The sequence below is a fragment of the Melopsittacus undulatus genome, chromosome 4 (genome assembly GCF_012275295.1).
Source record: "Melopsittacus undulatus isolate bMelUnd1 chromosome 4, bMelUnd1.mat.Z, whole genome shotgun sequence".
Taxonomy (NCBI): Eukaryota; Metazoa; Chordata; class Aves; order Psittaciformes; family Psittaculidae; genus Melopsittacus; species Melopsittacus undulatus.
In genome coordinates this window covers 3,179,892-3,193,569 of record NC_047530.1, presented here as the reverse complement: position 1 = coordinate 3,193,569, position 13,678 = coordinate 3,179,892, and the positions used below count along the sequence as shown (strand labels likewise).

The 13,678-nt window shown below is 47.3% G+C and overlaps 1 protein-coding gene across 1 annotated transcript in view; it reads right to left on the bottom strand.

Moving 5' to 3' along the window:
- Positions 1 to 6,216: 6,216 nt before the first annotated feature.
- The window catches only part of ABTB2 (ankyrin repeat and BTB domain containing 2), a 137,883-nt gene continuing 130,421 nt past the window's right edge, over positions 6,217 to 13,678 (bottom strand). Inside the window, exons 12-17 of the mRNA XM_005154176.3 lie at positions 13,326 to 13,431; positions 13,118 to 13,220; positions 12,408 to 12,498; positions 10,542 to 10,610; positions 9,807 to 9,920; positions 6,217 to 8,470 (exon numbers count right to left, since the gene is read on the bottom strand). Coding sequence (XP_005154233.2) covers positions 8,273 to 8,470; positions 9,807 to 9,920; positions 10,542 to 10,610; positions 12,408 to 12,498; positions 13,118 to 13,220; positions 13,326 to 13,431 — 681 coding nt within the window. The 3' untranslated portion in view covers positions 6,217 to 8,272. The remainder of the gene's footprint in view (positions 8,471 to 9,806; positions 9,921 to 10,541; positions 10,611 to 12,407; positions 12,499 to 13,117; positions 13,221 to 13,325; positions 13,432 to 13,678) is intronic.

Genomic DNA, 13,678 nt, shown 5'->3' with positions numbered 1-13,678 from the left:
TTCACTATTTCTTCACTAGGAGGCTGTTTTGTGAAGCAACTGTATTAAGCGTGGCCCTTGCACAACACAGCCTGTGTATAACATGGTTAACAAGCCACTATGTGAGAGGTAGCAGCAATAGCACATCCCCCTCACCGGGCACAGCTGAGCCCTGAGAGGGCAGACCTGCAGCTGCAGCCCTTAAAGGCTTGATGAGGGGCCCCGTTATCCCCAGCTGTGTGAAAGAGCAGCACTGGCAGCCTGCCCTGAACCAGCTCTGAAGAACTTGTGAAAGGAGCAAACAGGGAAGGCAAGAAGTGTGGAGGTGCTTCACAGCTGCTTAGGAAGTCCTCAGGAGGAAAGGTGAGTGGGAATTCTCTTGGGTTTTGCTGTTCTTGTTAAAAATAGGGAAGTGTCAGCCTTTTGGAAGTTGATCTCTAACCCAGAGGCTTTGCAGCATCAAAAACACATGGGTGCCTGTAGGACTGTGGTTTTCCAGTGTCTTGCTTAGCTCATTGCAGAAACCTCTTGAGTTGGTCACCCTTGTCTGAGGGATGATTACTAGGGGAGGTTTATGGATTGTCCTAAGTCAGTCATGTCCTTGCTGCTTGAGGAAGGGACAACAAAGATGTGCTTGAACTGGTGGTCAGGTAATGCACTGGTATCAAATGGTTACTCACTGAATATCATTGGCTTCACATGCTCTGCTTGGCAAGGTTCAGCTGTCTTTAGCAGGCTGCAAGTCACAGCTTTAAACCCTTTTAGAGTCCTTTTAAAGCATGGTGAAACTGCACTAATAAAGCATCAGTAATTATTTGGATTCTCTCAGAAGGCTGTTTTTATTACACATTGCTTCTTGTGCTAAGAAAATGCTGATTGAACTTCCTTAAAGTGCAGGAGTGGTGCAAATTGCAATGCATGGCTTAGGAGGGCTGTTAAACTCTAGTTCTATCAATAGGTTTAAAGCTCAGGTGTAAGAGAAGTTTTATGATAGAACATCCATGTGCTGTTAGAGCTCAGAAATGGGTTTGTGCTTTTTAAGGCCTAAGCTGTGGATCAAATGCCCAAGAAGTTCAAAACCAGCTTGTATTTGTATGAAGTATATGCCAAAGTCTCTATTTATAAACTCACTCTAAAGAGCTGTGTAGCAGTGTATGAGCTCGACTGGGCCCTTGCCAGAGCTCTGACCTGCACGTGCCTGTGATGAAGCTGTTATGTGTAAGCCTGAAGTCAGACCCAAGATCCTGGTTGTTCCAGGAAATACGGACTTGTGCTTGTAGGCAGCAGTAATGAGAGCTTTGGTGTGTGAGTTACTGGCACTGGCTTAAGGAATGTCCATGGAAGCATTCGTGATGACGGGCTGAGTGGGAGCAGATCTGTGGAAGTCCTACAGTCCAGCAGGACTTGTTGTAACCTGTTTGTAAATCCCCGTGGAAGGTAGGAGCAGAATTCATCTGGATTCTTCAAGCAGATCATAATGTTTCTATTCAGCTGAAATCTTCCCATTACTTTCCATAGGCTGTAGTAATTCTTGCTCTGTTGTCTGGGAGCTGGCTGTGCTCGAGGTGTTGTAAAGGACTCGGAGGATTTGGGCTGTGCAAGTGGGAGTTGGTTTTGAGGAGAACTTCTCTATTTCTGCAGGAAGTGTGTGTCTGCAGTTCTTTTTCAGGTTTTCCATGTATGTTTTATGATTCCTGGCAGGTTTTTGGATTCATCTGCCTCTGTCTTACTGCTCTTTGAACGGCAAAGTGGAAAAAAGCCCTCAGATACTAAAATAAGTGAGAGATGTGCATTCTGATTTTGATGTTTTTAACAAGTCTGGTCAAGCCACATTTTCCTCTGTCTGTGCTTCCCATCAGTCAGGCTGGGTTAAAATTCCACCTAGAGTCAGGGCAAGTTGAATACAGTCCAACTGCAAAGTGAGTTTGTGTGTCTTTCTGTGCACTAAAAATGCCATCAACACTGATCTGAGAAGCGGGTGAGGTTTGTAGCTCTGGTTTTTGGGATTGGTTTGGTTTTAAGTGTGTTTCTCTCTGATCACAGCAGGTTTCTGGTCTTCCTGTGCCTGGATTCCCTGCAGATGGGGCTGTAAATGCTTGAAGGAGCCTGGTGGAGTAATTGAAGTGCATTTAACCAGGGGCAAAACCAGCTCAGCTGTGCTTCCTCCTGAGCTGGGAGGACAGGGCTTTGCACACCCCAGTAACCGCCTACATTAGGGTCTTAGGCCTGTTTTAAACCTGCAGGGTCAGTTGATGGCCTTTTCCAGTGCTGGAATCACTGCTGTGTCCCGTTGCTCCTGGTTTGTCATCTCCTGTGCCTGCAGTGATGGAGCACTGTGCCTAATTGGAGGAACACTGAAAAGCTGGATCTGGCTGAGCTTTCCCTGCAGGTGCTGGGTGGATGTGACCTGGTTGTCAGTGGAATCATCCTGCTTGCTTGGAGACCCATGGGCTATTTTGACAGCTGGAGTGAGCTGACCTCTGGTGTATCAGGGAGGAAGTAAACCCAGTGGAGCTGAGGATCTGCCCTGGCTGTACCTTCAGGAGGGGCTTTGCCTCCCACAGCTGCATGAGGGAGCAGTGAGCTGTCTGGAAAGCCAAGGTTGGTGGACTGGATAAGGGCAGGGCATGGAAGGGGCAGGAGGAAGTTCTGCCTTTTCCATTTGGCCATCTTGCTATTCCCTTGGGAGGTTTTTATGCTTCCACAGCTGGAATTTTGTTTATGTCACTGCACCTTCTCTATGTAGTCTCTGAATCGCAAGCCTGGCTCTTGGTAAAGGCCTGGAAACTGCACACGTCTCATGGCATGTGTTTTATCAGGAATGCCTTGTGTTAGCAGGGACGTGAAGGGTGAGGATGAGGAGAGGTAGGGAACAGGGACACAGGTTGCTGCCTTCTCCTACTTGAATGAAAGGTGGAGACAGGAGTGTTGGGTGACATCCTCTGTTCAGTCTATAGTAGTGAGCTGCCTGCCTGGTGTGTGAACGTGAAGCAATGAGCTTCCACCATGCAGCTGAGCTGTTGTGAGTGGCCTGCTTGTGCTCCAGTTATGGACACTAGGAATAGGGGCAGCATGGAAACAACTCCAGCTCTGGAGCCAAGCTGCCTTCCCTGCTGTGCTCTGATTTTTCATCCTATCACAAACCCCTTTTTTCCTGCCTCTTTTCCTTAAGCAAACAGAGCTGAGTGCAATATTCTGTTTGCTGGGGATGAATGGATCTCTTGTACTCAAAACCTGCCCTTTGCGGGGGCAAATCTAGTGTTGAATCCCCTTCACCACAGACCATGGTGCCAGCAGCTCGCTGCCCTGTTCCTCCAGGCAAAGAGGAGAGCAGCAGCTCCCTCTGGAGTCCCCTTGGCTGGGCTGTGCTGTGGCAGGTGCAGGAAGCCACCATGTCTGCTGGCTTGATCAGCAGTTGGTGAGGGCACAGGGCCAGTCAGTAGTGGTGCTGCGTCAGCCGGTGCTTGCCTGCTGTGATGAGCCTTGTTAGAGAGCAAAGAGGTTTTAGCTGAGGCTGAAAGGCACGGAGCATGTTCAGCAGATGTGTGAGCTCCGTGTATTCCCTTCTGCTCCCTGAAGGGTGTGATTGCAGCCAGCAAAGGTTTGTGCTTCCCCAGAGCTGGGCAGACTCTGCTGTGTTACTGTCGAGAGCTACAAGGGCAGCACTTGTATAAAATAGAATCATGGAATGGTTTGGGTTGAAGGGATCTTAAAGCTCATCCAGTCCCAACCCCTGCCATGGGCAGGGACACCTTCCACTGGAGCAGCTGCTCCAAGCCCGTGTCCAACCTGGCCTTGAACACTGCCAGGGATGGGGCAGCCACAGCTTCTCTGGGCACCCTGTGCCAGCACCTCAGCACCCTCACAGGGAAGAGCTTATGCCTAAGAGATCATCTCAGTCTCCCCTCGGGCAGGTTCAAGCCATTCCCCTTGGCCTGTCCCTACAGGCCCTTGTCCAAAGCCCCTCTCCAGGTTTCCTGGAGCCCCTTTAGGGTTCCAGAAGGCTGTTACAAGATCTCCCCAGAGCCTTCTCTTTTCCAGGCAATACACAACAAGCTTCATGGGAATTTTCAATTTCATCTCCTTGTTGGAGTAAATGTGCTCCAAAGGCAATTGTAGGTGTTTGCATTCCATGATTCTCAGTGTTTGTACTGGTGGTTTTCCAGGCATGCTGGGGCAGTGGCACAGTGCAGGAGGCAGAATCCACCCCTCGTGTTGGTGCCAGCAGGCTTCTTGTGGCTGGTGTAAATCAAATGCTGAGAGATGCTCGTGATGGTAATTTGTTATAGGACTGGTGTTTGAGTCATGCTGCACCAGAGGGGCTGGGTGATTCCCATTGGATGTGTGGCTGGATATTCAAGGAAAGAAAGCATTATGAAGAGATTTTCAGCAGCTCAGCACAGGTTCTGGCTGTATTAGTGGTTTCCTCTGAAATATATTTAGCATCCATTGGTTGATGAGAAACTGAACATGAGCCAGCTTCAGTGTGTGCTCGCAGCCCAGAAAGCAACTGTATCCTGGGCTGCATCAAAAGGAGCATGACCAGCAGTTCAAAGGAGGTGATCCTGCCCCTCTGCTCTTATGAGACCTCACCTGGAGCACTGTGTGCAGTTCTGGTGCCCTTAACATAAGAAGGACATGGAACTGTTGGAACAAGTCCAGAAGAGGCCACGAGGATGATCAGGGACTGGAGCACCTCCTGTATGGAGACAGGCTGAGAAAGTTGGGGCTGTTCAGCCTGGAGAAGAGAAGGCTGCGTGGAGAGCTCAGAGCAGCCTTCCAGTATCTGAAGGGGGCCTACAGGGATGCTGTGGAGGGACTATTCATTAGGGACTGTAGTGACAGGACAAGGGGTAACGGGTTCAAACTTAAACAGGGGAAGTTTAGATTGGATATAAGGAAGAAATTCTTTACTGTGAGGCAGGTGAGGCACTGGAATGGGTTGCCCAGGGAGGTGGTGAATGCTCCATCCCTGGCAGTGTTCAAGGCCAGGCTGGACAGAGCCTTGGGTGCCATGGTTTAGTGTGAGGTGTCCCTGCCCATGTCAGGGGGGTTGGAAGGAGATGATCTTAAGGTCCTTTCCAACCATAAGTATTCTAAGATTATATCCTAGAAAGCATTTAAGCTCTGTTGGGGTAGCACCAAACTCTGAGTCACAGCTCAGCCATTCCTCCAGCTCCATGGGGAGCTGCAAGGTTTAGGGGGCAAATTTAGGGGAGGAAAAGAGAGCCCTGGGTCACATTCTAGCCCTGGGTCACATTCTTGCTCTTAAACCTTTATATTTCTTGCCCCATAGATAAATAAACATCCTTGTGCCTGCACTGCTGCATGCCTGACTGTGGCTGTTGGAGTGTTCTTCAATGCTCTTTGCTCTGATGAGAGTCCTGCTCCGGTCGCTGTGAAGCACCAGATACATACACCAGCTGGAGCTGGTTTAGCCTGTGGGGTTCTGAGATGACCTGGGAGGAAGTGGGACTTGGCTTTACCCATTTCATTGGGGAGGGAGTGGAAGGTGTTTAACTCCTACTGCTCAAACACCACTGGGTTAACATTTGCTTTAACCCTCGCTGTCTCTTCTGCTGTAGAGAAGTATCTTAGAATTAGCATTTCAACACTACCATAGGATCTTAGAACCACAGAATGGTTTGGGTTGGAAAGGACCTTAAGCTCATCCAGTTCCACTCCACCATGGGCAGGGATGCTTCACCCTAGGCCATGCCACCCATGGCTCTGTCCAACCTGGCCTTGAACACTGCCAGGGATGGAGCATTCACAGCTTCCCTGGGCACCCTGCACCTCACAGTAAAGAACTTCTTCCTTACCTCCAACCTGAACTTCCCCTGTTTCATTTTGAACTCATCACCCCTTGTCTTATTGCTGCAGTCCCTAATGAAGAGTCCCTCTTCAGCAACCTTGCAGCCCCCATCAGACACTGGAAGCTGCTCTGATGTCACCATGCAGCCATCTGCTGCTTTTCCATGGAAAACAGGTAAACTTCAGCAGGGAAAAGGCAGGTTAAACTAATGGCAAACTTGGTTATAAACTTGAGAACATGTTTCAGCCTAGGAAAGGGAAATTAATTCCTCTTTATCCCTCATTTTAAAGCATAGGATGATGCATATATATACACCAAAACAAATTTAAGATGCTAAAGCTGCAGCAGCCTTCTCTACAGAAGTGGCTTTAAATGTGGTTTGTCTCCTTGTCTGAAGAGCAGAATAAATGACAGAAGCTGTGTATTTTAAAATTACATTGTTAATAAAATCCTGGTACATTTACATAAATGACAACAATAATGTACAATTAACAAAGCATTGTCATATTACAGCAACAAAAGAGGACCTATAGCTTTGTACAGAGATCGCTGGAGCAGCTACTTGAAAATACTTTCCAAGATAAAGCCTTTTGTGGTAGTTTGCAGTGCTGGCTTTGAAACCCCTCTATGGCTTCCTGATAATAAATAGGGTTATTGCAGCTGGTGATCTTCAGGAGTGGATGTGCACCTAAAGCACAAAGTGGAGTGAGCCCTGACCACTCGTGTTGGTTTAACTGAGCCTGGACTAACAGCTTTTATCCATGCATGCAGTCTGCATCTCGTGTAAATACTTGAGGAGTTGAGGGTACGTCAGGCTGTCATGGATGTGTTGGGAGATGCTGTTGTTTGTTCTCTTTCCCTTCATCTACCTAAGCCATGTCTGTGTTGTGCTTTGGAACTTGGGCCCAGCTGAGCCACCTCCTTCCAGTGTGTTTAGTTATTAATGGTTGGATTTTAAGCAGCAGTAGTTCTCCACTGCCCACTTGGCTTCCTCTTCTCCCTCACCCACCTAAACCAAATGATGAGCAAATGTTTTTGCAGGGTGCTAACAAAGATCAGTGGGATATCTGAAGCTCTTTCCTTATAGCTACTGATAAGAGCAAGGTGTGGTTTTATACAGCTGCCTCCTGTGGTGGGGATTACTTAAAGCACACTCAAAACCATTGCTTCAGACTCAGAACTGTAGATGGAACCATCTCCTAGTTCTCCAAAGACAGCTAGAACATGGCCTAGAATGAGTAATCCTGGACCAGAAACATCTGTCTGTTGGGAACAAAGGGATGATGGATTCTCAGGCATCCAAGTTGAGGCATCTTAAGTGCTGCTGCCTCAATGTAACTAAGCCCACCTCTAGGAACCAGCCAGGTATTCACCATGCTCCCAAGTAGTATATCTGTGGAGAAAACATCATTCCATGATGCAACGGAATGGCTGTGGAAGCAGAGGCTGGAGGTCAGGGCTTCTAATCCCATATAGCTCCAAAGAGAGAACAAACCATCAAGTTACTTGCTCCTCTGGGTTCCAGGGAGACTTTTATTGCTCTTTATGCTATTGGGTAGCTTTCCAGCATAGCACTAGCTCCTGCTACACCTGAGTCTTTTAGAAAGCATCTCTTATGGTGTCAGCTCTCACAGATAATGCTCAGAAACAGGTTTCTAAGGTAGAAGTGACTGGGGCTATCAAACCTTGGTAGTGAAGGGGTAGAGTTGTCTCATCTTCCCACCTTGATATGGATCCATATTTACAACTAGCACAGTGAAACTATGTTATAAAAATACAACCCCCCCCAATTCTCCCCTCCCCCCTCCAGCTCAGTTCTTCATCCTGGATTTAAACAGTGAGTAATTTTTAGAGTTAGTATTAGCTTCTACTTGGCTTTGAACATCTACAAGATCTCTCTCTCAAGGTGAAAACAGGCTGGGGGAAAACTTACATCAGACTCTCTTGATGTATACAGATGCTGGTGTTTATTACTACAGTGGAGTAGTTGGTGTGTGCCAGACCCCAGTTGGGTCACTGGCTGAATGGGCAGTGGTCTGTAGGGTTAGAAAACTCCTAGGCAGCCTTTGTACAAGTAAAACCTCTATGTGTGTGAACTAGGTGGCCATTAGGGTGCGTAGACAGACAAGACTACCTACTAGGTGTTGGGTCTAGGTCAGTTGCCTCCCTGCTCTACAGCCCTGCATTGTGCTTGTGTAAATGGCAGCGTTGATCTTCCCTTCGGTTCAGGTTCTTCACTTGCAGCCTCAGTTCCTGTTTGTGCTGTGACAGTGTTTCTGTGACAGTAGTAGCACAGAGAAGCCAACTCCCCCCTGGTCAGTGGGACAAGGCTCGGCCCCTTGGGTGCCTGGGGGGGGTCTGTTGTAGGGGACTTTCAGCAAGATCCAGAAGGCAAACAGGAAAGCCCCAGCTCTGCCTGACAACACCTCCCCGTGCACACTGAACCAGTGCTCCTGCTCCTGCCTTGCTCCTGCTCCTTCACACCCTGGAGGTGACGTACACGGAGTGCAGGCGGGCGGCCAGGGCTGTCTGCAAGTCCCGCAGTGGGTCCAGGCCTTGCACTTTGCTGTTCCTGCTGTAGATCAGCTGCTTGAATGAGTCCTGCTCCAGCAGAGAGCTCATGTGTTTGAGGAAGAAGCCTTCACAAAAAGAGGCAAGTTCAGGTGCGTTGTGAATCTGCAGAGGAGAGAAGATGAGTTAAGCCTTTCCTGCATGGCACAGACCCAAAAGAGATGCCTGAGCTTCTTATTTCTAGTGCTTTTCCCTTTAACAGTTTCTAAGACAGAAAAAGGATGGCAAAAACAGTGGAAAAACACTTTGAGGGTAGGACCCTTGATGGCTGATCATTTCCTTTGGTGCTTTTTGCAGGCACAGGTGGATGCAGGGAGGCATTGAAGCAGCTTTAATTCCTTCCCTGATGGCCTGCACTCCAGCCTTTTCCTCTTAAAGGAGCAGAGAGCAGCTGCTGCTGAAGTGGCCGAGGTACCTGTTTAACTGTGAGAGCTGGGAGTTGCTGTGCTGCAACATGAAACACTGCACTGCCAGATGGCACACACAGCTCAGGGCAATTGGAGCACGGTTCATGGGGTGGGAGCTGAACTCCTGGAGGAAGGAGCTGAATGCAGAGGAATAGGGAGGATGTTACACTTCTAAACCATGTTAGGTGGATTTGTGGCTCTGATCTGGCTCCCTCTTGCTTCAGAACCAGTGGGAGCAGGTCAGTAACAGCAGCACAATGAAACTCAGTTTCAGGATTAAATGTGTGCAGGTTCCCCTGTCTGTTTCTGGGAATTCTGTGCAAATAGTAATTCAAGGAAAAGCACTGAAGGCCAGTAGGGAATGCTCCCTTCCCCCTCTACCACTACATACTGTTAAATTATAGGGCCTGAAAGAAACCAGCCTGAGTTCTATGGGAAGAGTGGTCCAGTGTGAGTGTCAGGAATTGAAAAGGATCCCTGTGACACAAAGGGGATGCAAAGTAACCGGGCACATCATCATCAGCCCTTTGTGCATGTCCTTAAGGGATCTGCCCCTGCAAACTTTGAGGAATGGCACAGTGTTTTCCCTCTGATTTTGTTGATAACTTGTGTTATTTGCTATAGGGGTGAATGCCTGTGTCACACAATAGTTCATGCTTGCTCTGTAAAGAATGCATTTTAGCACTCAAGAGTGCTAGGAAAGGGTTTACTTAGTTGCTATAGGATGATCCATTGCCCCTGCTGCTGGGAGGATTTGAATCCCTTGGGCTTTGCTGCCCTTGCTGTATCAGCCTGCTAAAACACATCTCCTTTGCTCTGCAGGGATCTGCATCCATTTCATGTGTGATTGCTTTAGACAGAGAACACACTGGGGCCATGCAGGATGGCTTTAACACATCTCACTTGCGGCTGGGGCAGTCACCAGCACAGCAGTGCCCACCCTGGGCCTATTGTATTTGGTTTCTAAACCAAGCCTGCAGAAAGCCTGCCCGCTGCTGCAGTGTGATTCCCACACAGGACAGTTGGACACGTACCTTTGCATATTTATAGATGTTAACAGAGTTCTCCATGCTGATCGTCTGGGCACAGAGGATTTCACAGTGTCTCTGGAGGCCGTCCAGTTGGAACAGGCTGGCAGCCGACAACAGCTATCAGGACAAGAGAGAAGCTATTTGAGCTCATGGGCTTTGAAAGGCTTAGGAAGGCAAACAGACAGGTTTGATGATTTCCTCTCTGAATGATCTCCTCCTCCCTGTTTTAATGGCCAAGTCCTCATGAAAGAGCAGAAAGGCCACTCTATGCCTAGCTAAAGGGGCAGATTTCCCCTCCTAGCAAAGGCTTGCTGCTCCTGCAGGAAGTGTATTTGTGCTACGCTGTCACCATGACATAGGAGCTGTAGACAGCTCAAAGCCCCTTTCCTCTCTGACAAAAATAGTTGTGTGTAGTCTTTAGCTTCAAGCTTGAATTTCATCAGAATACTTGTGACTGAGCAGCATTGTAAAAGGGCCTATTCGTAACTCAGGGTACCAAAAGCTTTGTAGCAATTTCCCTCCCTGCTGTTGTGTCGTCCCCCCAGCACCAGACTGACATAATAAACTGTAATTGGTAGTTGTTATTTCCCAGCAATGATATTGGGAAACTTAAAGCTCATTTCAAACTGTTAGATACACTCCTAGTTTGGGAGCTTGCTGTTAGCTCCAGGATTTTGACTTTCAAGGTCTGTTTATACCCCAGTGCACTTGGCAAGACTTAGAAAGAAAAACTCTCACCTCTAAGATATCAGTGGTGGGAATTTCCATGGATTCTGTTCCTCCATAGTATAAATACTGCATCAGCATCTGAAATGGGAAGAGGGCCAGGATGAAGCTGTTATCACGGAAGGTGCAAGGGGATGTGAGTGGCTGTGCTCCCCTTCCTGAGCGGGCAGGAGCCATGGGGTGTGCTGGCTCTCGCCTCTGCTGCTGGGCTTTTCTTTCTAGTGTTGCAAATCTCCTGCTTTCCAATGCTCTTTTCTTCCTGAGGCTCTGAAAAGAGCCCTGGTGAGGGTTTGAGGCTGAGGGTGACAGCGTGTCTCTGGGCAACACGGATGTCCTTGCAAAACTGTGTCTTGGATCCGGTCTGCTTAAGCCTTGCAGGCAGGTCACACACGGAGCTGCCAGCTAGAGCTCCAGCACTGCAACTGCCACACCATGAGCATGTGTGTCCCTGGGACCTCCCAGCCGCTTGCCTCCCCTGCTGTGCTTCTAATCAGCTTCCAGCCCCCCATCAGGGCCAGAGGAAAAGGCCTAATTGTTTGCAGGGAGAGCAAGAGGCAGCTTCTGCTCTTTGATGTACATGAGCACACCCCCCAGTGAAACGGTACTGTCCTATCTAGGGAAAGATTAGGTTAGGTGGTGGAAAGAGAAGTCATTCCAGTGACATGGGTGCTGTGTAAGCAGGTGTGGTTCTAACAGTGGTGAGAACAGAACTAAGCTGCTATTTTTATAATTGCCTTATTTGTATAATAGAATTACAGGGAGCAAAGCTGCTTTCCAGCAGAGCTCTAAGCAGATCTCTGGTGGCTCAGCATCCTCTGTGCACTGTAATTGAAATTGCTGTAGAATGCCATCAGCTTGTCCAATTTTCACTGTCAGATTGTTTAATTCTGTGAAGTATTTCTCTGCTTTAATTCTTTGTGATCCTTAGCGCTCTCCAGTGAAGCAAAGTTCATCTTTAGAGACCTTTTGATGTCAAAATATTGTTTAAGGAGGTTTGTTTCATTACCGTCAGTTACATTTTCTTGTTTTCTGTCATGACCTGAGCAGGAAAATTTGGATGTCCCCTCTGCAGCACAAAACTTGTATAACCCCTTTTAGACAGAACAGGGATGTTCTCAGGGTCATCTGCATTCCCTCTGTGTGAGATGACTGCTGCTGACCAACAGCTTTGCTATTTTGTTTGCTTATAAAAAGAGAAGAAGGAAAAGCCTTGGCCCTGAAGTGATACAGTTACAGAACCTGTTCTGCACCTCAGAGCTCCCTGTTCCCTACCTCTTTTCCAAGCCTGGAATGCAGATCTGGGAGACTGGAACAGCTTCACTATCACATTTCACGGACTTGTTTTTTGCCTTGGGTGCATGTTCAGTAACCTATTTTCTCTCCATCATGAATGAACCTTAGGTCCATTAGATATGGAAATGTCATAAAAGCAAAGTGCAAGTCTCATTTCCAAGCCTTTCTTGAAAGGGACACCACTGATTTCTGATCATCTGATTTGAACTGATACGAAGCCTGGCAGCCCACCTCTTGCTGTAAGTTTACTTTTTGCTTAGCACAGCATGAAGATGGTGCTGTAAGAAGTATGGAAATGGTGTCTTACAAGTGTAAAATTACTTTCAGTAGCAGACTAGTTTCTCCTGCTTTAGGGAGGAGTCAGCTGCCTACGAAGAGAATAAGAATACAGGCTGAAGGCTTCTGTTTTAAGGTTGATTCTACCTGAAGAGTTTTGACAAAGATCAGAATATTCCTGAAATACTGGTGTGTTGAAGTGAGCTCCACCTCTACTCGTAAATTACCTCTAATATTAAGCTCTGGCTTAATCTTGGCTTCCAAGTACGTGAGAAGATGAAAAGAATAAAGAAATGGTAAGATACATACCTTGAAAATGTTGTATTTCATATCACTGATTTCAACAGTCTTACTGCCATGGCTGTCGTGTTCTGTTTTATTGGTCATGAGCGTCTTAAACCTGAAAATGGTTTTAATAGGTTTCTGTGTTAGCACATGACATATTCATTACCTACTGACAAACAGCCTAAGCAAGGGGAAAATAAAGCTCCTTCCTTCTTCTTTGTAAATTGACAATTAAACCCTTTCAATTAAATGACAGTTTAGAACTTCAGAGACAACTTAACCTGTACATTTCTTAGGTCTGATCCAGTCCCACCCTATGGTAGTTGCAAACCGCTGTTACTATGCCAGTAACACAGAAACTGATCACTGCAAGCTGGAGCAAGTGTAGCTCTAGCTAGCAAACTCTGAGAGGGGCATGGAAAGGCAGTGAGTGGCTGGACATGTGCACTCCAACTCCTATAAGAGTTATTAGGGATAATTACTGGTTAGTTTATGTCGGTAGAGCTCTGCTAATCTGTAACACTTATTAAGAGTGGCTTAGAAACTCATCTTTACCTTCCTACTATTCTTAACAATAGTAAAGATGATATGGCTGCTCCTGCAGACCTGAGTTATGGTCTGTTGTCTGTATCCTTCACAGCTGCCTTACTGCAGTGAGGAATGAGAGCTGGAAACACAGATGTGTCTAAAGGGTCAAACCTTCCTCTAGCACTTAGCTGTGAAAATCAACTCACCTGTTGGATGCAGTAACCAGCAGGACTTTGTGTGCATAAAACAGCTTTCCTTCTACTAAAAAAGTTACATCAGACATTTCCTTATTGTTTAGGAAGTGAGGATCTGTTGGGGTAAGGGGAAAAAATAAAGAGGGTAAATATCCTTTGAAACTGTGGATGCTAAAAGCCAAAAATCACAAGAACTTTACTGTTGAGGCGAGCCTCTTACCCAGCCGAGCTGGCAGTGTCTTCCGGATCTCGGGAATGCTGGGTATTGGACTGCTGCCATAGCAGTGGGTGAAGATGGATGCAAGCTGCTGATTGATGGAATCATTCTGTAAGGAGGATGGAACAGGAACCATCAGTTGGCACTTTGCATGGAGCAGGTTTCAAACATGCTGTAACAGCTCATTTGAGGCTCACAGCAACTGCACGCTGCAAGAACAATCTCCCAACAGTAATTGGCTGGTTGTATCTTGCTTTTCATTTCAAGGGCAGTACAGTGTACACTGTAGTGAGCAACTACAGAGGTATCTGGAGCTGTACGTATTCCTCAGTCTCCCCTGTCTGTGCATTACAACT